We start from the raw sequence: 26,489 nt of genomic DNA, 5'->3' as shown, positions 1-26,489 counted from the left end.
ATAATATATATAATATATATCTTTCCATTTCCTTTATTTTTTAAAAATCATTTCAAAAGATATATAGATATATTATAGATATATTATATCTGAACTTTCAAAAATAGCATTTCTTTATTCTTTATTCTATTTTCGGATCCCCTTTAGCTTCCTCTGCCGCATGCAGTCACTAGTCTTCCTCGGGTCCACATAAAACACAACATAAAACAACATACAAATATTCATACCAACAACAACTGACACTAGTCTAAATCTAAGTTACACTATTAAAATGCCAATGATATAGATAATATAGGAACATAGGTACATAGGAATATATCTACAAGCTCCGGATTTGACTACAATAGCTATTAAACTCGTTATTGCTCATTCCTATATTAAAACGAGCCATCAAATCATCACTCAGTTTATTGAGGTCAAACCTATATAATATTCATAAATCTACATATCTCATCATTATCGGCGTTATCTATATTGTTTTTCTTCCCTCATGGCATAGTGTTTTATGACTTTTGCAATAGGCCTATAATACAGTTGTGCTTGTGCATACAGAGTGATCAATAGAACATTGGTTAAGTGTACCTTGAGGACGGCATTGGCTTCAGGATACTAGAATTTACCATTAAGCAGTAAGAACAGTTGATTCTCTAACTTTTTTTACTTTCAAGGACCCCCAGACAGACCCCCATTACTCGGAGAGCCTGCTGCATGAATTCACTGCATTCATTTCTCTCTCTCTATACGATGCATAGCACCTGAAAAATAATGGAAGTTAGGTTTTCCTCCCTCACAGGTTCATTTGGTTCCATTTGTACGCTCTCTCTGAGCTACAGACCTAAAGGTCAATTTTGTTCCTATACTAACTGCAGGGAACCCTTGGAACCCCATCAAGGACCACTGGGGGATCTCCTGGCCCCACTTTGAGAACCACTGATGTAAAAGATGCAGACCCAGATTGTAAGAACCCATATAGATCAATGTCATCATAACCAGAAAGCAGTGTCCATAGTTGTGGTTGTCAGGTAAGCACCACGACAGGGTTATTATTATGGACTGTATGTACTGTATGCATCACTGGCCCCCAGGGGGCGCTGCTCAGTGGCTGCCTACTGCTCCATAATGACATGCTGTAGAGTGCATACTGGGACAAAGTACTGTTTACAAAACTCTGAATGGTCTAGCAGCTATAGCCTACTCTAGCTACATCTCTGACTTGCTCTCTGACGATAAACCAATCAGACCTGAGACCTCTCAGATGATCAGACTCTGGTCTCCTGTGTATATCTAGGGAACAATGACCTGAGATCTGTCGCAACTGTGTCATGTTTTTTGTAAAAGCAGGCTTAGCCTAAGACTTAAGATCCATACCCATTATATCATGTCTATGGTTAGTTGCCCCCCATCTCTCCCTACTCCCTCCCTCCCTCTCCCTCTCTCTGTCTGTCTGTCTGTCTGTCTGTCCCTCCCTCCCTCCCTCTCTCTCCCCCTCTCCCTCTCTCTCTCTGTGGGTTGCTGCATCCTCTGTGGGTGTATGCATGAGTTGTGTGTGGGTGGAGAAAGAGGTCATATGATGTGAATGTGTGGATGGATGGATTTTTTTCAATGCCTTTATGTGTATGTGTGTGTGGGAGGATGACGGTGGTTTGGTATATCTGTTTTACGTATTTATCTATGAAGCACATTGAGTTCACCTTGAATTAAATATGCATAATTTCATAATCTTTTTTTCCCCAAAAAAAACTCCAAACAGTATAACAACCGCTAGATTGCATCTGGGTAATCCGCATGGACTTATTTCACTGACTTATCACAAAATACTAAAGGAGGTTTTTGTGTTTTGTTTGTTTGTTTAATCCCTAAAGTGAGTCAGTCAGTGCTTGGGCAGATCAAAACAGGACTTTGTGTTTTTGACATTCGGGCAGTGGTGGAAAAAGTACTCAAATATTTTTTACTTATAGGTAAAAGTATCAATACTGCAATGTAGAACTACAAGTACAAGTAAAAAAAATAATACTGCAATGTAGAACTACATGTACAAGTAAAAGTCAGGAATAAAAAATTTACTTGAGTAAAAGTACAAAAGTATTGGCATCAAAATGTACTTAAAGTGCCAAAAGTAAAAGTAATCATTGTGCAGAAAGTTTAAAACATTTTTTTTTTAAATAGCAGATCTACAAGCTCACAATGTGTGGCATGGTGGCGCATTGTGAGCTGTCAAAACATATGTTTTGCAAAAATCAGCCTCTCCTGGTGGCACTATAACAGGCCCATGTGAAGAAAAAAAAATTGGGCCAGAGGTTCTGCTCTGGCATCCAGGGAGTGTGTGTGCACAGTTTCGCTGCAATCAAGCCAACGCTTCCGGAGATTAGCTGTCCAGAGACCAGATGGAACCACGGATGGATGGACAGACAGACAGACAGACAGGGTGCAAAACATAGTCTCGGCCTGGCGGAGACAATAAAAAAAAGGAAAAAAAGAAATCACCCTCTTCAACAACAGAAAGCATCCACATCAGCACCATTACAGCAGCAGTGATGCAGACATGCTGGGGATCCCCTCAATGCGTCAGAGAATTTCCATTCGGCAACACTGTAGCCAGACTCAGAGCCTACCAACCACCAACGTGTCTACCACGATTGATTGTTAATAACACGGGGGGGGGGATAGAACTACGACATTTACTAAAATCATGATCGCTGATATGAGCTTATAGAGCCTACATTAATCAACTGATTTTGATTCGAGTTTCCCTCAAATGTCTTGTTTTTAAATGTTAGGCTAAACTGTTTACAAAGAACAGGGTGTAACTCCTCCAAACAGTCTCGGAACACTGCATCTTGAAGAAACAAAGGGTAATAATGTCCTTCGTTCGCACCCTCGCCACCCACGCCTTCGGTTTGAAAGTCGCCTCTGTATGTAACCGGCAGAGGAAAGCTCTTTTTCGGTCAGATGGTGTGCTGCAGTCCGCCCCCGTAATTCTCTCACCCACACAAACAGCAAAAAGACAGTCAGCAGCAACCATCCAATAGCCTGGAGGAGGATTTGTGCCAACGGATTCAGACCGACGTGCGGCTGAAGGGCTGATGACTTCGCCGTTCTTTGTGGAGGAGAAGAAATCGTCGCCAACAAAGGTAAGGATCACAAAACAATATGACCAGACCAACAACAACACCTTCGTTGTTTAGTCCGGACGAGACGCGCCACAACTCGAATTAAAGGAGAGACGCTTCGCTTTTTTAAAGATCGTCTAAATAAGCAACTGAGCAATTAAGACACTATACGTTTTATTTGGAATCGGTGATTGGATCGATAGCCCGAGTCAGAGTCACCCGAGATGAGCGCCCGTCTCTTGTCTTTTCTGTTTGACCTGAAGGTAAAGCTGCTTTCTTTTTATAGTATAGAGGCTAAAGATAAACTTTTTTATGGCAGACTTTACCAACTGAAGAAACAATGGACCTGGAAATTCGAGGTGTGACTAAGTGGGAGGAGGCGTGCTAGCCAAGTCTATTGGGAAATAAACCATGATGCAAAAGCACTTGCATGTTACTTATAACTTACTTAGCCTACTACTTACTTAGCCGATGCACTATAGCAAAGCCATTTATTTCTCTAGTAATGCAGTATGACCAATAATAGCCCTATAATGTTTAGTCTCTTTTACAGCAGCATCATTAACATGCACATTTGACTGTTCTATCCTATACAGCCTATTCATTGAAGAGATCTGCTTATTTTTTACAAAACTTAAAGTTAATAATTTCTTTCCTTTCTCCTCCCTTATCTCTCCAGTAGTTGCCCATGTCTTTGCCGCGCACACTCGGGGAGCTGCAGCTCTACCGGGTCCTTCAGAAGGCCAACCTCTTGGCCTATTATGACACCTTCATCCAGCAGGGTGGCGATGACGTGCAGCAGCTCTGCGAGGCGGCCGAGGAAGAGTTCCTGGAGATCATGGCCCTGGTCGGCATGGCCACCAAGCCGCTGCACGTACGCAGGCTCCAGAAGGCTCTTCGTGACTGGGCATCCAACCCCGCAGTTTTCAACCAGCCCGTTTCTAGCGTGCCGCCTCTCGCGGGCATACCTCTGTTTAAAGTGGAAGGGACAGGCGGTTTATCGGGCGGGCCCAGGAAGGCTCTGTGCAACGGCCAGCCCGGGTCGCCGTGCGAGAGGGAGGACCGAGCCTGTCTCACCCCGATGCACAGCGGGAGTCCCAGGAGCCCATGCTCCCAGGCTTCCCCACAGCCACCGGACACACACTACAGGGACAAACTTTCACCCATGGATCCCCATTGGCTCAGCGCTGAAACCGAGGGGAACTTCGCTTTGACCCCCGGTTCCGGAACAGAGGAGGAACAGCCAAGCCCACCCGTGCTTGGCTCGCGTCCCCAAGGCCCGTCCACGCCTCCTGCCTCTTCCGCCTCTCTCAACCCCGCGTCTCTCTCAGCCTGGCCCGGAGGACAGCTCGACGTGGAGACCGCACGGGCCGTGGGGGAAAGCGTGGATAGGCTCCTGAGGACCCTGCCCAGGTCGGAACCCGGGGAGGTGAAGACACTGCTGAGGATGAACAAGAAGCTGGCGAAGACGGTGGGTCACATCTACAAGATGGGACCCCAGGACGGCAACAAGGAGGAAGAGATCCGCAAGTACAGCCTCATTTATGGCCGCTTTGATTCAAAGCGGAGAGAGGGCAAACAACTCACACACCATGAGGTAAACAAAAACTACATCTTAGGCAGAATTAAAGTTGCACCCTCAGACTGCAAAGCAGCATTTCAAAAAGTGCATGTAAAATCTATCTATACATGTCCATCTTGTCTGTATCACCGAGTAATTTTATCGCTGCAGGAACATGAGGCGTGGGCAGCTGCCACTGTTGCCCTTGGCTCAAGAGAGAGACCGCCGGTGAGGAAGAATAAATAATACAAAAAATAAACGCAGCAAAAATAAAATAATGTAGCCTACATCTGAGTCCACATTTTCTTGTCCACACAAGTTTCTTTGATACTTAGTATTGTGCCCTTGCTCCACATCCAGTAAAAGTTATTCTAAGTCAGAAAATGCTGTTAAGCTAGAGAAAAAGCATTCTGGATGGATGTAGTTTTCATTGTTTGGGCCAGGGAAAGTTCCTGCAGCAACACAGCGATACAGTATTGCTGGTGTTTTTTTGGCGTGCATTTAATAAAAAATAAAAAAATCTAGATGAGATTGAAAAGTATTGAAAATAAAGTATAAGTATTCCTCTAATAATTTATTTCCACCCCACACAGTTGATCATCAATGAAGCTGCTGCCCAGTTCTGTATGAGGGACAATGCTCTTTTGTTGAGACGTGTGGAACTGTTTTCTTTGGCTAGGCAGGTGGCAAGAAAATGCGCCTACACGTCCACACTAAAGCATGCAAGGTAAGGAAAAACTCTACAGAGTGGGGATTTTCCCACCTGTAACCAATGACCATTACGCCCACACACCTTCTGGTGCTGCCAGTGCTCTTTGATCCAAGAAAATGATTGTGCATGGTTTTATGTACTTCTAAGCTTATTGAAAATAGAGTCCAATGGGAAGCACGCACCCCCCCCCCCCAAAAAAAACACTGTTTCTCAGCTACCAGTAGAAAATGTACTTAGCAAAAAAAGTGTGGGTTGACCACTGTGACCACTGTGGGTTCGACCATTGTGGGTCTTCATCAGGTCTGACCCGATGAAGATGAACCCGATTGCTAAATACATTTTCTACTGGGAGGTGAGAAACAGTGTGCGAACTTCCCTTCCTTCTTCTTCTAAGCTTATTCTCAGCTCCTGTATAGTAAAACAGGAATGCAGTGCCTGTGTTGTATTTCAATTTAGACATTTAGCAGATGTAGGGTGTATCGATGTAGTTAGTACAGAGACAGAAGCATATAATAACACCATTTGATATGAAAAGGCCAGGGTTAGATTAATTGCCAATGATCATAATATTATGTCGCTTCATAGTGGGGGAAGAAAACACCTTATTTGAATTAAACATAAATGTCACTCCATTTTCATCAATCTACAATGGTTGAATCTGGTTGTTTATGGTGGTTATTCTCACTTTCAATTCGTGAAATTCTTGCTTTTTTACTACATATTGCATGAAAACATTGGAATTGATTATTGTTTACTACAGGACAAGCACAGATGACAACTTGACATCCCAAAAGAGGATGAAACACGAGGTGAGTTGTACTATTGTACTGTACTTGTACTGTATGTACGTGGTGTACATGCTCAGACATGTGCCGGGCACAACGTCAAACAATAGACAATCACTCTATGATTGCTGCTCCCCTGTCAACTCCTTGTGTTTCGACCACAACAGGTCTTCCTCAGGAAAAAACTACGAGGAAGAGATATTGTAGTAAAAAAAAAAAAAACGCATAAGGGAGCAGCAATCCAGAGTATCTCACTAAAACAACTACTACCAGCCACAGCAGGTCTGATTCATCTTATGTATACGTGATGAAGAGGACTGGGATACACACAGTACTGTGTGTGTGGTTGTAGGAGGATCACAGCGACTATCACTTATCCTCACGGCATGTTTAGACCGGTAATACTGTGAGAATGTTTATTGGTGCATCATCTCCAGTCTACTGATCAGCTTTCCTTTACCGTAGGTCATTGGACCAGAGAGTTCACTCCTTGGTGTGGAGGGATCAGAGTGTTTGCCACAGAGGGCAGACGATGACAGCCTATCTACAGAGAGCCTGGATAGTTTGTCGCAAGGTACGTTTCAAGATCTGCTGTAAAATGATCATTTAGAGACGTTATTATTATGTATTCCGTGAGTTCTGGTCCGTGAGTTCAGATGCGTGATTTGATTCTGAACTGAAACACCTGCTATAGTATATCATATTTTCATCTCCAGACATTCTTCGTTTTTTAAATTATTATATAAATGTCAGTTTCTTCACTGGGAGAACCGTTGACTAGCTTCACTAAAGTCAAAGTGTTCTGTCACAGAGGTCAGTGGTACAAAGATAGCGTTTTACACCCAATTCTGTCTGCTCTAACAGACGTAAGTTCACAGTGCAACCAATCTGCATCCCCCCGCCCCCCCACCGACACCGCCAACCCTGCCAACTGGAGTCGCCAGCTCATACAGCAAACGCTCATGGACGAAGGGCTTCGATTGGCTAGGATGGTGTCACATGATCGGGCTGGCAAGATCAGCCTAGGGCCTGAGGGGCCTCATTCAACAGGTGATATTTCAAATCATTCTTTTAGACACAGTGACGTCACGCCCTAGTACGAATAGGGGAAGGGAATTCAACCGACGTCACATGTATGTGTTGGAGGTACAAACAAAGGTGCTTCTTGCATGGATTTGGCACCTTTTCATGGCTCGGGGGGAATGAAAAATTTGTACTTGGACATACCGTCTTCATTTTTCATAAGATCGTGGTTGCAGGTCCCTGCGCTACAATACAAAACCCTAGTTTTGCGCTAGGACAGAAAAAGATTTATGAAAGATATATACAATCGGTCTCACCACCAACGCAATGCTTGCTGATACCTGTGTTGTTTGCACTTCAAAGTCAATGGCGGATTTGGTCAAACCCCCTCAACAATTTACTGTACATACTATATACAGTATTATACAGTACACACACACACACACACACACACACATATACTGTACAACAGAGACCTCTTTATTCCTGCGCAGAAAGAAGGAATTGATGTAAGGTTGTGTTTTTGAAAAGGCAGACAGCAATTCCCCAACCTCTCTCACAATGAACACTTCATGGATCTGGAGTTTGAACTCCAGTGAGTCACAATCTCTCTGAGGTGACGCCTCCCACCATACGCAGCTGAACTTCACTATGCTGCAAATTAGAGAGGATAGAAGTTGGATAAGGGAACAGGAGGATAGAGAGAGAGAGAGAGAGAGAGAGAGAGAGAGAGAGAGAGAGAGAGAGAGAGAGAGAGAGCATTGTGCCAGAAATTCCTGTTATGTGCCAGAGCCTTTTAGATAAAACTTTTCTAATCTTCTCATGTACATCTTTGTTAATCCCTGTAACCACTTCAGCCCTGGCCGTCGCAATTTTGGGCATGTCATCATAGGCAAACAAACAAAATAATCCAAATGTTTTCAAAAACTTTGCAGATCTAACTGTCTTTGAAATAGGCCTTTTAAGTGGCTGAAAAGCCAATTGATACGGATGACTTAGCACTGCAGGTCTGAGGAGCTATGGTAGCAGCAGAGAAAAGAGAAAAAAGAAAGAAAGAGGGAAGCCAGCAAAGACACGAGGGGGTTGGGGGGAGACAGGAAGTACTGCGTGGGCGGTTGAAACGGATCCCCCCCCCCCCCACCACCACCACCACCACCACCACCACCGCAGCCACCGACTGACGTCAGAGTGTGTTAGGTGCGTGGGCGGCGGGGCGGGCTGGGATGGGTAGGGCGTGCGTGGGGGCGAGGTGGTGGGCGGTAATTGGAGGGGCGTTGCATTGACTCACCAAGCGACAGTGTGCAAAAATAAAAACGCGTGGGCAGGGAAGTGGCACACACACACAGGCAGGCCCTTTTTTTTATATGCATCTCTCTCCTTGTTACTTTAGAAGGAGTGTGGAAATAACCAACACCAACAACAAGAAAAGTGAAATGTGAAATGCGTTTCACATCTTGACGTCGTCGGTCTCTCACCTCACTCACGTTCGTGTGGTTTTCTCTCTCACTCATTCTTTCTAGTTCACTTTGAATGTCTCACTCATTGTATGCAGTTTTATTTTGCATCCTCACCTGTTTAAAAAAGTATAATAGAAATACTGTATATGCCTATAACTGTTCTTTAATTGTCTCATAGATCAAAGTTAAGAGCAATGAAACAATATATCAAAAATATATCTGAAATAAATAAATCTCCAATTCTGTTTTTAACTGTGTAGGTTATGTTGTGTAAGTAAATGAAGTGGAAGGCAGTCTTTGAATTAAACCCCATTAACTATAAATGTGGACACTTTTAATAAATGACCTGTTGCTGGTGATTTGTTGACATATTCTGTGAGCATTAAAGCCAGAGTGCAGGGATACTGTCTTTTCCCTTGACGATGTTGTAAAAACTGCTTTTCAAAATTAATTTGCGAGAAGGATTTTTCTTTTCAACCATTACGTTGATAACAGTTTAAAAGGCCTAATCCTTAATCCAGATTTAAGCAAAAGGACAACCTTGTCATAGAAAAACAAATCATGAGAATGGGAATAGTTTTTGTCGTCAAATTGTTTGACCTTTTAAGGCAGTATATGTATCAGTTCACATACTCACAGGAACCTTTCTAATGTACATGATCTTAAGTTGTTAGTGGCCTTATATTACAGATCCATTGCCGTGTTGCTGTGTTCAGTTGACAACATATTTATCCTTTCATCCACAGATTATGAAAGTAAGATGATGGAGAGGAAGGGCCCAGTGCCAGCTTGTAGGACTAGCAGCCCTGGCATCACCAAAGATGAGTCCAACCACAGGGGCAAGTGAAAACGTTTCACATCGTGTGCCACATACTACTATATGATCTGCGAGGTGTTCACCGTACTTACATAACCGACTTTATAAACAACTGACGGGGAAGAAGGACATGTCTGAATCAGTGTCATAAATATCTGAATTTGTTTGTTTGGAGACCAGCCCTTCAATGCAATTGTGTATTAGATAGATCTGTGATGTTCAAACTATGGTACTCCACTTCTGGTACCACACAAAACCCAATTCCAATTCCTCATACTAATATATGGGCATATAGCTTTGGGGACATGGGTAATCGGGATAACATTTATTTCCGTCATGTGGGTTGTACAGAACAACTTTGTCATGAAAAACACTGAGGGGAGAAAAAACAAACACCGGTTGACATATGTTACACTGGAATAATCTATTTAATCTGAACAATGGTGTATGTGTTCCAAATAGTTATTGAGGCTCTCACCAGCAGGGGGAGCCATAAGAGTTCCCACAACAGCTTTTGAAATGGGTTTCCTTGTTTCCACAGTTCCATTCATTCCAGATTAACATCATTCTGTTGCATAAATGTGAATGTTTTAAGTATGCATTTCTCAACACTTTCTGTCAACGTATAATAATCCTTTCACTGTAGCCCACCACCAGAGTTTATCTTACCTTCGGTGCTATTGTTTTTGATAGAGGGTATTCATAAGTAAATCCTCATTGTGTAGATAGGAAAACCAGGGGTGTTTCCCCCGATGCAAAACATTCTAAAGAAAACACATGCTTGTATGTCGATGTAAATGTCATTGCTCAATAGATTCACACAAATCAGATTGAATTTGCAGCTGTCTGTCCACACCACTGGGGCAAAGCTAAATTTAGAATGGCAGGTGTTTTTCTTTTATTTAAATATCTGTTTGTGACTGTGTACTGATTAAACATTACTGTATGCTTGTACGCTATCTGGGGGGGAAAAAATCTAAAATGTTGCTTCATTGTGCCATAATACAACCTCTGAGGAAAGCCTGTTCTTTCTAAATTGAAACTGAGTTGAATTTAGTATTTAGCATTTTTACTATATCAGTGATTGTTGTAGGGTCTTGAAATCCTATTTTTAGATCGGCCTATACTCCATATCCATGTATAATTGACACAAAATTAATACAACATGTCTCTGGATCTGGTATCTGGAAATACTTGATGTGAACGTGAAACTGGGTCCAAATTTCAAAAGCAGTGATTTTGTCCTCAAAGGCTTGATGTTGGCACTCATTCTCAAGGCTAGACAAGCACAAATAATTGAACAGCATCACATTCTTAAAGTTAAAAGAATGTTAATGCACAGTGGTCTATTTTTTACACAATTGGACTTCCAATACATTAATTACAAAGCAGTTCATCCTTTGTCACATATACGGTATATGAAACAGTTTTGTATCATCTTCTGACCAAATTATTACAGTATGGTAGGCTCTATATGTTGGTTACACAGCAACATTTTATGAAGCTCTTCATGTACAGGTATGATATGAGGTAGCTTACAGTAGTACACCAGGTTTTTCTGTCTCTTGAGCATTAGACATCCTTTGTTATGTTGTAAAACAGATTATTTATTTTATTAAATCTCAATAAATGTTATTTTATTGTTTAAGTCCTTATTGTACTTTATTTCTTTTTACAAAAAGGGGGGATTTTGGGGGGATTTGAGACTTGATGTTTATGCGTGATCATTAGCAATAATGTTGTGCCAGTTTAGTGTTGCCATCATCAAGAGTACAACAAATTAGGCGTAGTTCAGACACTAGGCAAATCTGATTTGTTCCTCAAATCCAATCTTTAGGACTGACTGTCCACTCTGTTGTTAAATCCGATCTTTAGGACTGACTGTCCACGCTGTTATTAAATCCGATCTTTAGGACTGACTGTCCACACTGTTATTTGCAAGAGATCAGATTTGTGTATGCAGACCTCGGCGCTCTATCTGCATTGGTTGCTGTGGTAATGACGTAACAACATAGGCATAAGTAATGCTTACTCTGTCGTATACGATGGTGTCGTATGTGAGTGTGTAGAACAGCTATTTTCAGCAGTCGATACCGACCGCCATGAAATGAAATATAAATCAGGCATCAGTATCTGAGTGTCGTCTGCCTTACAGTCAAACAGAGTCCTGTTTGACACTGAGGAAGACGAAACTCAAAACGTCAGTCACCCCTGCAAAACAATAAAAGACGTGCAAGACCAGTCGAGTGCTCCAGTAGATTTTATTTGGATAGTCTCTCCTGAAGTGCCCAGGTATTATTATTTTCTCTGATGCAAGTTGTCCCTGTGAGCACCGACGAGCCCTTCTTTCTACCCTCTACTGGCTGAAGCGCGCTGGACTTCTCTTAAACTACATCTTTATAGAAATCAGATTTGAATCGCATTTCAATGTGGTAAAAATCTGATACGCAAAAAAGGGTTCCATGTGTTGTTGTTTTTTTTTGCTGTTGTGTGCAGACTTGATCAAACCAATCTGGATATGGGCCAAGAATCTGTTTTGGGGCTGCCCGTCTGAACATAGCCTTAATAGAAGTGCAGCGGGTTCCAAGTAGTCATCTGTGTCGGCCATGTCCTCCCACGCAGAGAAACAACACCGCCTCCACAGTCATCTTGTTTGGTGCTTCCACATACAGAGCGTCAGTCGAGCACAGACGATGCTCGGATGACTCACCTGGAGTTGTGACGTGTTCAGGGCCACGCACAGTACTGTTCCTCATGTACATAACTCCCTCCCTTTAAAAAAAAAAAAAAAAGTGCCAAAGAATGCAGAGGCTATATTTAGCCAGCAAGCTGAACCGACTTTAAAGCATGCTGTTGATGAGTGCTTCTGTGACGGTATATACAGTACATAGTAGAGTGGGAAGTGGGTATCATGCACCCCTCGGAAATATACTTCTAATCAGTGTTTCTTGATGGGAAAAAATGTGTACAAAATGATGAGCTATGTTAAAAAGTTGTCAAAATGTCCCATATACCATTTATATGCAAATTGGCGTCGCCATTATCGTAGTCGGACAATATTGCACATTCTGAACAAATGGTGTCTAGACCTACCGGTATGTTTTGTTTTGAGGGTCAAGGATCACAATGAAACTATTCTTATGGCATGCTGGTGTGATGCCATTACAATATAATCAAATTTTTACCAATTATTATACCAACTTTTTTAGACATCTGCTAAATATTTGCTCACCAATAGCTTTCTCCACCAATGTGTTCATAAAGGTGTCTTCTAACCCCTCTCAATTACCTCCAATCCAACTCCTCTTAGAAACTTTGTGGGAGCCAATCAAAGTTGAGAAGAATGACTTCCAACCCGCGTTGCCCAGCGCTGGCTACGCTTCTGCTCGGGGAAACTATGGGACCCAATCAAAAAAGTTGAGAAGACCTGGTGTGAAAAACTGGAACATTATAAATTGGCCAATATGAGCTTATGGGACGTCTAACTTGGGGTTTGTGTGAGTGCTGAATCCATTCCATACCATCACCTACTTCAGGGTTCCCCAATTACTTTTCCCCAAGGGCCAAATTATGTCTCGGGTACCAAGCCGAGGGCCAGGGGCATTGTGCCTGTGCGCAAAGCACGCGCGTGCCAATTTTTTTTTGTTCTTTATTTGTTTTTTTTCTCTAATCGAGCTAATTTCACACTGTGTTATTTTAGGCCTGGGATTCTTAAATCCTGTGTTGAGGGTCACACAAGGATTTTTTTTTACAAAATAAGTCAACCATTTACTTAAAATATTTGGTTGTTACAGACTGCTTGAAAAGTAATACAGATTAACAGCAGCCAGTTGTACATACTGAAAATCAAAATAAATCCAGAATCAACAATTTACTTACAGATGTGTTTGTTAGTCTGCTTTTTTTTCTCTATCTTTTTTTTTTATGACGTGAGGAGTCGTCGCGGGCCGGACAGTTGCCTCTCGCGGGCCGCAAATGGCCCGCGGGCCGCCTATTGGGGAACCCTGACCTACTTCATCATTGGTGTGTGGAACAAGAAACAAATAATCAGTAGTACATGCACTTGGTAAGGGGGTGGCTGCACCATGGTAATAGATGCATTTCTGTTGTTTCTGTTGTTCTGATGTTTATCATCACAAACATCGACATAGACATAGAATACTCAAACTTCTGCCTCCTCGCTTCCTCCGTCATCTGTCCTCCAGCATGGCGGCGTTACAGTGAAATTGGTGACCTGACGAAATATGTGACAATCGTGTAGACATCACATAACGTCAGTGTCCGAGCGTAAATCTTTGTTTGTTTATTATCAGAGTTCAACCTAGCGGTATTTAGGCCACTTATTTAAAGACCACAACATGTAAGTTATGTGAAGTCCACAAGATGGGCACGTAACGTTATTTCACTGTAACACCGCATTGATGGAGGACAGATGATGGAGGAAGCGAGGAGGCAGAAATTTGAGTACTGGAATTTGGCTTAGGAACCCTAAGAATCTACCACTCAACAAAAATTAACACGTGAAAATTATGGCCCCCACAATTTGATGGATAGGCCTCCTGAAACTGATGCATGGCCCGGGAGTTATTGTTACTAAAATAATGATTGGAATGGATTCAGCTCCCCCACAAACCCCTAGTTAGACGTCCCACAAGATCATATTGGCCAATTTATATTTTTCCAGTTCTTCACACACACAGCACTCATTTGCACACATGGTATGTGATCACTTTAAGAATAGAGAGTTGCATTGTGATCCTTGACCCTCAAAACATAGGTCTATAGATACCTTATTTGCTCAGAATGTGCAATATTGGCTGACTTAGAGTGAAAATATATGTTTCGATAATGGCGGCACTAATTTGCATATAAATGGTATAAGGGGACATTTTGACAACTTTTTAACATAGCACATCATTTTGTACACATTTTTTCCATTCTAGAAACACTGATTAGAAGTATATTTCCAGGAGATGCATGCATATACCCCCTTCTTCCCACTAGACTTACTAGAGTGCACTTTGTTTTTCTTTTCGCTACCTCATTTTTATTGGGATTTTCAAACTCACTAACAGAAGTTTCGGTGTTTCTCGCTATTATGATGTCCAGTAGCATTTGAATTATTGTTGTGTTTAACACAGGCAGCAAGGTATGGAGAGGTACAGGTGCAAGACGAGGCCAATCCTTAGGTGATGTGTGTGTGGAGGTGTCGCACAAAATCTCCCCTGGTGGTGGTGTGTCCGGGAAAAACAGCCTGACAGAAGTCACACACGTGGGACTGTAGCGTCAGCTCAGACATCAGCTCCGTGCCCGGGGGGCCGAGGAAATCACCGTCCAGTAAGGCTCTACACGGCTGGGGCTGTAGGAGAGAGGCAGGAGGAGGCAGGAGGATGGAAAGCAGAGTTTAGCAGTGATCCGCTAGACCAGTGGTTCTCAACCTTTTCAGGCTGCGACACCCCCCAAAATAATCAATTTGAACTGGGGACCCCCCAAAGTAATCATATTTCCACCGGGGACCCCCAAAGTAATCAAATTTGAACTGGGGACCCCCCACCCTGACAAGCACTTGGAATTTTAGGAGTTGAGGCATTACATTTAGTTTGACTCGGTTCCACAGATAAATATTGTGAAAATAGCCGATTTACCTGGCGTTGCGAGGCGTTGTGAGCTTGTAGATCGGCTATTTTCAAAATGTTTGCCTCTTTCTTATAAATGTATTTGACAATATGGCCAATGTTTGACCAGTTTTTATATTATAGTTTGTTGACTACTTTTGATACAGTAATGGTATTTTTTCTTTCTTTCTTTTTTAAGTATTAAAAAGGTCTTAAAAGTCCTTAAACTTTCTCCTGCCCACAGGTTGAGAATCGCTGGTAAACCCAGACGTGCAAAGATGTATGCAGCCTTAGAGGACATAAAGAAAAAGAAAAAATGGAGACACATACATACCCTAAATGCTTGTAGGGTTGTGTCTCTGGAAGAATGATCCGCTTGCCTTGGATGTTGTGAGGCTGAAGAAGAAGCTGATGATGATGCACTAAGTCCAGCCTGGAAGAGAGGCTGGCTGTGTTTCACCTTTACGTCCTGTCTGGGATTGACCTGCACACCTAGACCTAGTTTGTTCATGTCTTCAGTCAGCAGATCATAAAACGTGCCTCTGCCGCTGTCATTGGTGTCATGATGTCGTCCTGTTGGGTTGCACGCTGTAGCCGGTGGTGGCTCAGGTCCTTCATGGATACATAATAAGGGCAGTGGTGGGAAAAAAATAAATCGTCTATTTTCAAATGGCCGAAATGTCTGTAAATAGGGTTGAAGTGGTCTGTTTTGTAATAATAATCAAAATCTTCAAAGTAACTAGTAACTAAAGTTTTCAAATAATTGTAGGCTAGTGGAGTAAAAGTATAATATTAGTAGTAAATGTACTGAAAATTGGAAATACTCCAGTAAAGTAAAAAATACCTCAAAAGTGTACTTAAGTACAGTACTTGAGTAAATGTACTTAGTTACTTTACACCACTGCTCAGTGGGTAGATTGTTCCAAATAGCACTTCCTTGAACTGAAAAGGAATTTTGCGCTAAAGGTTGTGCGTCTGAACTTGCACCTCACCTCACTGGCCACTGTTTATTGACAGTCTGAGGGTGTGGTTCATACCTGGACCAGGCTGTTGCTGTAGAGTATTTGTGAGCTGACGCAACAGAGCAGCCTGCTTCAGGCATACTGATCTCAGCCGTAGAAATTCCTGAAACAGTACCGTGTAAGCGTCTTCCATGTCGAAAGCTTCAGGATCCCCACCTGAAAAGTGTGGGGACCAAATATCATTACACATGTGCTAAACTATGTGGTAATATGTGCTAAACAGTGGTGGTAAAAGTACTCAAATGTTTTACTTAAATAAAAGTATCATCAGTACTGCAATGTAGAAATACTCAGACTGTTACAAGTAAAAGTCCAGAATCCAAAATGTACTTGAGTAAAAGTACAAAAGTGTTGGCATCAAAATATACTTAAAGTACCAAAAGTAAAAGTACTCATTATGCAGAAGTTGCCATTTCACAAATTTACAAACGTATATAATATATTAAAAAATCCTTTGAAAATATCAGATCTACAAGCTCACACCACGTCGCAAGATGGTTTTGTAATAATAATCAAAATCTACAAAGTAACTAAAGTTTTCAAATAATTATAGTGGAGTAAAAGTACAGTATTTGCCTTTGAGATGTAGTGGAGTAGAAGTAACATTATAAAAAATTGGAAATACTCCAGTAAAGTAAAAAAATACCTCAAAATGTTACTTAAATACAGTATTTGAGTACATGTACTTAATTCCCACCACTGCTATGCAAAAATTATATACATACACATTAATAAGTAGCAAGTACAATTATTTGTCCATAAACTACATAGAATACAACTTCTATTACTATGATGCCTTACCCAAGTGACTTGGTTTAATAACACAGCCAGAACGATTCAGTTGCTCCCCATTTGGTAAATGAAAAAAAAACTTGTTTTGCCTTTGAACACTAGGCTACATAGTCATGCACACGATGAGTGCCTACATTGTAATGGCTGTTTAAGCCTCAGGACAAAAATAAGGAAGTAACATGGAACCAAACAGGGAAGCGAAAGTCTTTTAAAGGGAACGTAAATAATGCTGAGCTGTCACACAATCTGTGACATGAGAGTCTAAAGGAACAAAACTATTTCCTTTACCATACCATACTTCTAACTTATAGAGTATTAACTGGTTTCATAATTTATAAATTATTAGCTTACACCCTATAAAGTTCATTTGAAGCAGGACCCCCTGTCATTACAGACAGAAGCGTCCTAAAGCCCCTAGAAAGGCCAAAGGCAGCTACTGTCTCTGTACTAAAGTACAACCAAGGTCATTTTAGTTTCTACCTTTATTCATGCCATTTCAGACATGTATCTCTCTTCCCACCTGCTCTAGGCTACTTAAGGGTACTTTGAGCCCCTCTTGCTTGTTTGCTACTCTTGTGCTCTTCCCTGGTAAAATGGTAAATGGTGCATTTATGTAGCATTTTTATCCAAAGCGCTTTACATAGATTGTGCTTTACATTCACCCAGTCACACATCACACACATTCATACACCAATGGCAGAGGAAACCATGGAAGGCAGTTGAAGGCACCAACCTGCAGCTGCTCATCGGGAGAAATTAGGGGTTCAGCGTCTTGCTCAAGGACACCTCGGCACTAACTCTGGGAGAGCCTGGGATCGAACTGGGAACCTCACAGTTGCCCTCCGGCCGCTCTGCCGGCCACTCTACCCCCATGAGCCACTGCCCCAGCCCCATGGGGCATCATGGAGCATGTATGCACCTACGCACGTACGCGCACACACGCGCACACACACACACACACACACACACACACACACACACACACACACACACACACACACACACACACACACACACACACACACACACACACACACACACACACACACACACACACACACACACACACACACACACACACACACAGAGAGAGAGAGATCTCTGACCTAACATAGTTTCACTATTAGAGCCAAATGTTCATTTTACTTCCCTTTTTGCTCAGTTTTATTTTAGACAGTGACCATTTCTGTCCTTTCATTTCGAAGGCGACAGTGATAAGACAAAAGTTGTTTCCTTTTTTCCTGGCATGGAAACATGTTCTACATGAACAAAAGTGAACACCATTTCTAATTTCTGTTTCTATATTACAAATACATATATTTCTATACTAATGTTCATATATCCATTTATTGACTGGTGATATATTGCAGCGCACATATACTTACACTTATGTTATATTTATGAATAATTGTTTCATTAAGCTAACCAAGTCAGTCAAACTTCAGACTCTAGATCATACTTTATGTCAACATACTTTTCTTTCTTTCTATCTATCTATCTAGTAGTAGTAGTTCGGAGAGGCTTATTGTCAGTATCAGCCAGTGCACGGGTGTCTATCCCCGTTTCGCAATGCGCTAGACCCCTGGGAGATGGATTGCTGAGGTGGTGCGCAACACCTACCATCAGATCCCAGTACTTACCGCATGACTTGCCACACACAAGCCGTGTTACTCATTCGCTGAGTTGGGCGGTGCCCGGGATCGAACCCATGACCTTGTGGTCGAAAGACGAGTGCTCTATCGACTGCGTCACGATCCGTGACACGTTCTGTCTTCCTGTTGTGTTTTCTTGTATTTGTTGTTTCCTAGTTATAGTTAGTATTTAACTTTTCAGTTGTGTTCCTTTCATTCTGAAGTAATGTTGCATTCCTTGTTTCCTTGATAGGTTTTGCTTTACACTCCAGTACCTTTATTTTGTAGTATGTTATGTGTCCTGGTTTCCTCTGTTGCTTTTGTTACCAGCCTTGTCTCACCAGTCCTGTGACTACTGACTAGCCTATGTTTTGCACCTGTGTCCTTTTAGTTCTAGCCTATCCCTGTGTTGATTGGCAGTTAGTTTCACCTGTGTCGTGTTACTCCCTGTTTCTATATATACACCCCAATTTTCACAGTTGTTCCGGCAGTTTGAAATAGTAGGTTACATGTGAACCTGCACCTAGTTATTGATTCTCCTAGTGTATTCTTAGACATTAAACGCCTAGTGATTTCCTTGAACTCCTTGTGATTCCTTGTTTTGTTCCATGTGAATTCCCTGTGTTGGTTTGGAATAAACCCCCTACAATTGAACTGCTTTGCCTGTGCACCTTTCTGTCCTGCGCATGGCTCCTACCCTCTTGATTCACACCGTGACTAGCCTGAAAGAGCGAGCCCTATCGATGGTCTTGAAGGGCGGATCCAAACCCAGGCGGTTAGATTCCAGCGCCGCTTCCTATTGCTTCACCCCCCCCCCCCCCCCCCCCGGCCTGTGTACGGAACACGCTGACGTCACCAAATTTAGAGCGATGCCCCTCTGCACTCTGACTGGTTAGGAGATAACAAGGTTTAGAAACCACCTTTCCTGCATGGTTCCCCCAGACTTTTTTTCTTTTGTAACAAAAAAAAAGGCATGGGTTTCTGAGGCTACACCGTGACAGACTGAGCTACCCGGACACAATCCTGCTCACTATTATAGTGCACTATACACGAATCCACGGAGCGCTGCCCTGCGCGCAGCCATTGCTGCGGTGTCAACGCTACGCGGACGCGACACCGCAGCAATGGCCGCCTACAGGCAGCTACAGGCAGCGCATCTGTGGATTCGTCTATACCTAGTGAGTAGGGAGTGATTTTGGACCGGATTTTTGCCCGGCTGAATGGAAGCAAAATGTCCCGGTAGGGGGAATGGCTGATTTAAGCAGTCACACCTTGCCCGAGTCAAACTGACTGGGCTCAGAGCTTGGTGTGGGGGTGTGTACTGCACACCTGTTGTGCATCGATGCATCCACGCATGCAGGATAAATCAGTCATCCCCCACACACTCATTCACGGGGAGAGGCCGACAGAGCCCCTGTTATGGCATGCTTTTATCTGTGTGTATCTTGTTTCCTTGTGGCTGGCTGTCTACCTAACTGATGACGGCTAAGGGCATGGCAAGCAGCAATTGGCTACCTACCTGGAAATGAAGAACGAAGCACTATAAAACCCTTGGTTGCTGTCTGTCTGATATGAGCCTGTCACAGCTCCAACTAGTGAAAAGCCTGTCCCGGAATAATGGAGAGGAGAATGTTATAGTAGAAAAGGAGGAATCAACTCCATGTCAATGCCCGTGATTTGTGAGGGAACCCATAAATGAACTTACTTAATATGGCATTCTATTGTATTGAACTATGGAAATTGAAAGAATTCAATAAAATGCTGCGTCGCGGTTGCGTAGCTCCGCTAATCAGTTGCGGTTTACAGACATGTCTGTCCAGTCTCATTCGTAGGGAATTTTATAAAACGTGTTGAATGTGTTTTTTCTTTCGCCGACTGACCCATAAACATGTGTTTGTGAGGTCACCACCACAGTGACCTTGACCTTTGACCTTGAAAAAAATCAAGTGGACGTTTGTGACGATTTGAAGAAATGTCCTCCAGGTGTTCCTGAGATACAGGTACGTGTGTTGACGAGGTTGGGATGTACAGTACGTATGTATGTATGTACGGATGGACGTACGTACATGCGAAAAACATAATGCCCTTACAAATGCTCCATATTTTCACTGCAGGTGTTCAGTCATATCAGATTCAGTAGATAATAAAATAGAATCGTGTCCTCCTAATTCAGTGGTTGTCGAACATTTTCATGTCAAGGACCCCCAAATTGATATGTACTTGGCTGCACATCCCCATTTGAAAAGATTCTGTGCCAAGGACGCCCATAAGAGATGCTTTGCCAACATTTTGTCAAGATTTTTCAAAATTGTTTCAAAATTGTCGCGAGCATCTACAAGCTCACGACCCGTCGCAGTGGTGGGCTATTTTCGAATAGCCAAAACATAAAATAGGGCTCAAATGTTTAAACCGTCGCTCATTTTGCTGGAACCCACTCAAAGGACCCCTGGTGGTACCTGGGGGCCCCACTTTGTGGACCACCGTCCTCAAAGCCAACAGACACTGTAGGTGGTCATACCAGGAGGAATTCATGTGGTTTTGTCCTCAGCTGTCCAGCCAAGGGGCCATAATCACATCTTAACCCTATCTCCCCTCGACGTGCGCTTATGCAACCGTGTTGTAATGGATCCCCCAGTGTGTGAAGGGCAGCCCTAATCCTCCTGACACCTCAAAGTGATGAGAGATCCCCGTCTTTGTCGCCGTGCTCCTCTTTCTTCATGTTGTGTGAGAATTTGCGTGCTAATTCCCCGTATAATACCTGGAGGCCCCGGGCACATGGCTATCACGTTGCCAGATGACACGAGTGTGGTGCCTAAAAGCTTAATTTATACTCTGGTATAATGTAGTAGGACTAGTGTTACTTGCCAAAAAGCACTGATCTACTGCTTGAACGGGCAGATCTTGTTCTTTTTGACAAGTGACAGTCAGACGCGCCTCCCGCGATGGAGGGTAAATGTATTATTGTGTTATTTTTATGCGTTGATGAATTGACATAGGACCACAATGGAAACAAGTCCCAAAGGCCTTTGTTGTGTTATCCTTTAAGCCTAAATGTCTGACTGGATCCCGTGCTGTTTACATTTCTGACTAATAAAGTATTCAAACAATCAATCAAAACCAACTTGGTAAGTAACACTTTCTATGAAGCCCATGTCTATAATACATTATACACATACTTATAATGCATTATAATCTGCTTATAACACTGTATAACAACAGTTATACGGCACTCTTAAGTACTTATAACGCTTTATAACAATAATGATAACACATTATAAAGCATTTATTTTATAATCACTTATTTAGGGTCAATTATCATAATACTTCATAATTTCCTGGTCACCCGATAATTCTCATATAGCTGTAATACATTATAATAATTTTATAATGCATTATAATAACTGTTATAGTGCATTATGGCAGGATAGTCACAGGAAGTCACTATAAGTGGTCATTGGGTGCTTTAAGTAAAGTTAAGATGCAGGGCGGGCCCATGGCACTCAATAAATGTCAGGAGGAGGAATGCGAATGAAATGTAAAAAGCCTTTATTATAGCATGGTTGCATAAATAAATAAAATGCCAACATGTTTCGACCCGTCGGCCTTCATCGGGTCATGATGACTTATTATTTTTTGCAGTGGGGTAAAGTCGCTAGTACATGTATATTCAAGTACTGTACAATTTTGAGGTATTTTATACTTTCTTCAGTATTTACAATTTTCAATACCTTTCTACCCCTTTACATCTCAGAGGACAATATTGTACTTTTACTCCACTACAATTATATGAAAACTTTAGTTGCTAGTTACTTTGTAGATTTTGATTATTATTACAAAACACACTAACCACTTCAGCCATATGTATTTTGGCCTTTTGAAAATAGCAGATCTACAAGCACACAATGCGTCGTATATTTTGATGCCAATACTTTTGTACTTTTACTCAAGCAAAATGTCTTTTATACCATTCCTGGTAACAGAGCATATTTTTGTGGTATTGCTACTTTAACTTAAGTAAATAATGTTGAGTACTTCGTCCAACCGTTGGCCGGTGATTTATGCTAGCTGTATTAATATATCTGGGCTATCCTATGTCCCACATGGGCACCGGGTGTTTTCTGTCTTGGAAGTTGGAGCATGTGTTCCGTATGACCTTGAGGCCTCCAACCTATACCCCCCCCCCCCCCCCCGCACCCCCATACCCAACACATCCTCCTGCACTTAATCCCCTATGTTGAGTTGTGTGTGTGTGTGTGTGTGTGTGTGTGTGTGTGTGTGTGTGTGTGTGTGTGTGTGTGTGTGTGTGTGTGTGTGTGTGTGTGTGTGTGAGTGAGTACGGGAGCTGTGAATAACTGCCGGGCAGGCGGCCAGGGTCTGTCATCTGCCAGTGCAACGCTAGCTGTGCTGTCACTCTTGTTTTATAATTGTAACGTTCTCAAATTCTCCTTGTGAGCATCGAGACTTTTCCTATAGTGAGTGAGGAAGCGAGAGTGAGAAAGAGAGAGACACTGAGAGAATGTGGTGTGTGTGTGTGTGTGTGTGTGTGTGTGTGTGTGTGTGTGTGTGTGTGTGTGTGTGTGTGTGTGTGTGCGTGTGCGTGTGCGTGTGTGTGTGTGTGTGAGACTGTGTGTTTGTGTCTGTGTCTGTGTCTGTCTGTCTGTCTGTTTGTCTGTTTGTCTGTGTGCGTTCCTGCATGCACCATGCATGGCTGTGTGCGTATTAAAAGATCATATACCTATAGCGTCCTGGCATAATGTTGTGGAACTGTTTGGCACTAACCTGTCTAGCAGTGACACTGATATCTTCATTTATTTACACAAATGTTACTAAAGCACTTTTAATACGCTATGGGGTCTTTTTTCAGCACAAGCATTTTAAACCTACGGGTACATCTGAATCAGATGTGGCTCCATGAGTTTGCCAGCCTCACATACTGCAATGCCTCAGATTGTCAACACTGATCTCAGTACAAAAGCCCCCGGTGTAAAAGTACATCTCAATAAAAAATATCAAAGCCGATACAGAGTTCGCTGACAATGACTTGGCTGTCACAATGGGAGCAACAAATCATCCCACCATTCATTTGATAAAACATTGGCCACGTGAAAGAAAGCGCTCAAAGTGCAACAACTGCATTTCTGCTCAACAGGCAGGTCTCCTTGAAATCTTCACTTAAACACGTGTTGCTGCGTTGTGCCTGATTTATATTTCCTCGAATGACGGTGTCGCAAGCAGAAAATAGCCGATCTGCAAGCTCACACCGCCTCGCATTGTTGTGAACGCCTATTTTTGGTGCGAGACACCGTCGCATGACAAAGTATAAATCAGCGTGATAACACAGCAGGCTTACCATTCACTTAGGAATTTAATCCTTTGGGCACTAAGAGCTTGAGAAAGTGATATGGGGCTGGCTGGTCAGTTATCACAGGGATGGCATGGCCATTGAAGTCTGCCAACTCATTTATCACAAGACTCTCTTAGTGAGAGAGACCAGATCCAATTACAGAGGTTTCCATGCAGGGCTCAACAATGGCGTGCTAAAAATACATTCTCAAAGGGTTTTCCAACCTAACAACACATACAGTAAAGGATATGCAGCAGCCATACTGATACTGTTTTAGTCTTGCATGTATGCAACTCTCCGTCCGTCCGTCCGTCCGTCCCTCACTTTACAGTAGGTCCCAATCCAAATATGTTGAAAACTACTGGCTGGATCTCCATAGAATTAGTTGTGCTCCGTCATGCTCCCTGGAGGATGAAGCGTACTGCTGCTGACCCCATGGCCTTTCTTCTAGTGCCACCCTTAGGCCAATGTTCTACTTTCACACAATATATCTCGAAATCGAGTGTATGGATTGGTCACTCACAACGTTGGCCTTTCTATAGAATTGCTGGCATAATGCCAACTTTGTCAGAATGTATTGAGAGGATATCCCCTTGAGATGCAGCATCTCATTTTAGAGGGGGTCCCATACACATACAGTTGATAAAACATTACATACAATACAAATACACAATACACACGTACAGATACAGTTAGCTTTCTCACCCTCTCCCACACCCACACCACAATTGTATGTTATGTTTTATCTATGTGTATTGGACCCCCTCTAAAATTAGATCTCAATGGGCTATCCTCTCAGTACATTCTGACCAAATTCTGCACACAACTCTCATAATCTAATAGGCTGACTGGATTTCTCATATTGCCGCTATTATACGTCAACAGTCTGGCTTCTTAAGTCACTGTTCTTCATCTTATGTAATTAACAAATAAATACGTCAAGCAACATGGCCAATCAAGCTACCTATAGAGAACAAAGAGGACTGTTCTGATGAATCAAGTGCTGTTGTCTGTTGAGAGCTACATACAGTATTATGTGGATGCAGGAGCTATTATAGTTAAATTGTCATGGAAAAAAAACATGACAACACAATTTCCACATTGCTTACTTTAAAGCTGGACAAAAGGAACATGTATGTCTGCCTAACAAGAGATGAGAGAAAGGAAAGGAGCGGAGCAGGGGAAACCCACACAGAGCTCTTAACAACCAGCATACATACAGTAGTTATTTACAGCTCAGTCCATCAATAAACGACAGGTGCAGTATCCTCACAAACAGGCCTATTGGCTTTCCTCTCCCCCCGGAACAATATTATCCTGTCCAGAAACCACCACCACCCCGCCCCAACACCACCCCACCCCTCACTCTCTCATTCTCTATAGCTCTCAAAAAGACCATCCCTGGTGGTGGTCCACACACAAGGTCATTAAAAAGCATGAATCAGTCTTTTAATTACACAGTGGGCTATAATTTACAGGCCTCTTATTACAGGAGTTGCATTATGTAAACGCTGGCACTGTATGTTTTCTGGTCCTCTCCCATGAGTGGGTGCATGATGTGCAAAAAGAGGACTGGTATGTTTGTTGCAACAAATCACCATGACATGTGTGTCACAAATCACAGTTCAGCACATAGTGTCCCATGTGCACAGACTGTAAGGTTAAACCCTGTTCCTGAAAACGGAGGGTAGCATGTCAGGGGACATGCCAGTAGCACGTCAAGATGACACGTATTTCCACATTTGGGAAAAACGTGGTTGTGACTTCAAACGAGGATAGAAACTGGACCATGTTTTTTTGGGGGGGTCTCGGGCTCCGTGCAGAGGTTAAGTGTTCCAGCCTATCTTTGACTTGTGCTCATCTTTCTGGCCATAAATTCTTTCTGACCATGGGTCAAAAGAGCATCACAACAAGAAAATAAAAAGTTAATGCGGCAAATCGTTTCTTTCAGAGATGGACCCATTTTTACACCATCTAAAAAAATGTTGCACTGTTTTAAGCAGCTGCCTGGCAGAGAGCCTACCCCACAGTATGGCACATGGTTTCTATAGAAACACACAGGCATGCATGGCACAAGTGTGTCCTGCCCCCCCCCCCTCCCCTTCTCTCTCTCCCTCTCTCTCTCTCTCCAGTGGTCGAAAGTAACTTTGTACATTTACTCAAGTACTGTACTTAACTACAATTCTGAGGTACTTTTACTTTACTTGAGTATTTCATTTTCCGATTTCGATTTAGAAGATATTAAGTATTAGTAATACTAGTAATACAAAACAAACAATCAGCACCTCATTTATATTGAGGTTATTTGAAATTAGCCGATCTGCAAGCTCAGAATGCATCGTGAGCTTGTAGATCTGCTATTTTCGAAATGGTCCATTCATAAGGAGCATTTGTACTTTGGTACTGCAAGTCTATTTTGTTGCCCATACGTTTGTACTTTTACTCATGTAAAACACAGGCCTGTATATACAGGATTATTTCAACATCGTGGTATTGCTATTTTTACTTAAGTAAAATATCGGCGTACTTCCACCATTGTCTCGCTCCCATTCTCACACATGTATACAGAGTACACACACAAACACACTCTCTTCAGCCCAGCTTATATAGTGTTATTGAG

At 42.4% G+C, this 26,489-nt stretch overlaps 2 protein-coding genes across 6 annotated transcripts; one reads left to right on the top strand and one right to left on the bottom strand.

Annotated features, from left to right (window-relative positions):
• The first annotated feature begins 2,745 nt into the window (after window positions 1-2,745).
• Window positions 2,746-11,113, top strand: nab2 (NGFI-A binding protein 2 (EGR1 binding protein 2)). Of its 4 annotated transcripts, none has more exons than XM_080424620.1 (8): window positions 2,750-3,131; window positions 3,793-4,707; window positions 4,843-4,899; window positions 5,265-5,398; window positions 6,144-6,192; window positions 6,634-6,742; window positions 7,033-7,218; window positions 9,395-11,113. In XM_080424620.1, exons 1-8 carry the CDS (start codon window positions 3,084-3,086, stop codon window positions 9,493-9,495), a joined length of 1,599 nt encoding a protein of 532 aa, XP_080280746.1. In that variant the 5' UTR covers window positions 2,750-3,083; the 3' UTR covers window positions 9,496-11,113. The 4 variants fall into 4 exon arrangements, with proteins under 4 accessions (XP_080280749.1, XP_080280746.1, XP_080280747.1 ...); XM_080424621.1 differs by having other exon boundaries at window positions 2,753-3,131; window positions 3,790-4,707; XM_080424623.1 differs by lacking the exon at window positions 7,033-7,218 and having other exon boundaries at window positions 2,746-3,131.
• A 106-nt stretch (window positions 11,114-11,219) lies between these two features.
• On the bottom strand, window positions 11,220-17,028 carry LOC308082677 (uncharacterized protein). 2 transcript variants are annotated; one of them, XR_013932944.1, is made up of 5 exons: window positions 16,904-17,028; window positions 16,118-16,258; window positions 15,415-15,692; window positions 13,475-14,824; window positions 11,220-12,992 (listed from the first exon to the last, which is right to left on the bottom strand). XR_013932944.1 is itself a non-coding variant. In XM_080424624.1 (4 exons), the coding sequence occupies exons 2-4, from the start codon at window positions 16,233-16,235 to the stop codon at window positions 14,651-14,653; spliced, it is 570 nt and encodes a 189-aa protein (XP_080280750.1). In that variant the 5' UTR covers window positions 16,236-16,258; window positions 16,904-17,028; the 3' UTR covers window positions 11,220-14,650. The 2 variants fall into 2 exon arrangements, 1 of the variants encoding a protein (XP_080280750.1); XM_080424624.1 differs by having other exon boundaries at window positions 11,220-14,824.
• Between the last annotated feature and the right edge of the window lie 9,461 nt (window positions 17,029-26,489).

Source organism: Gymnoscopelus braueri, assembly GCF_963280865.1.
Source record: "Gymnoscopelus braueri genome assembly, chromosome: 3".
NCBI lineage: Eukaryota > Metazoa > Chordata > Actinopteri > Myctophiformes > Myctophidae > Gymnoscopelus > Gymnoscopelus braueri.
This window is presented reverse-complemented; position numbering and strand designations above follow the sequence as displayed.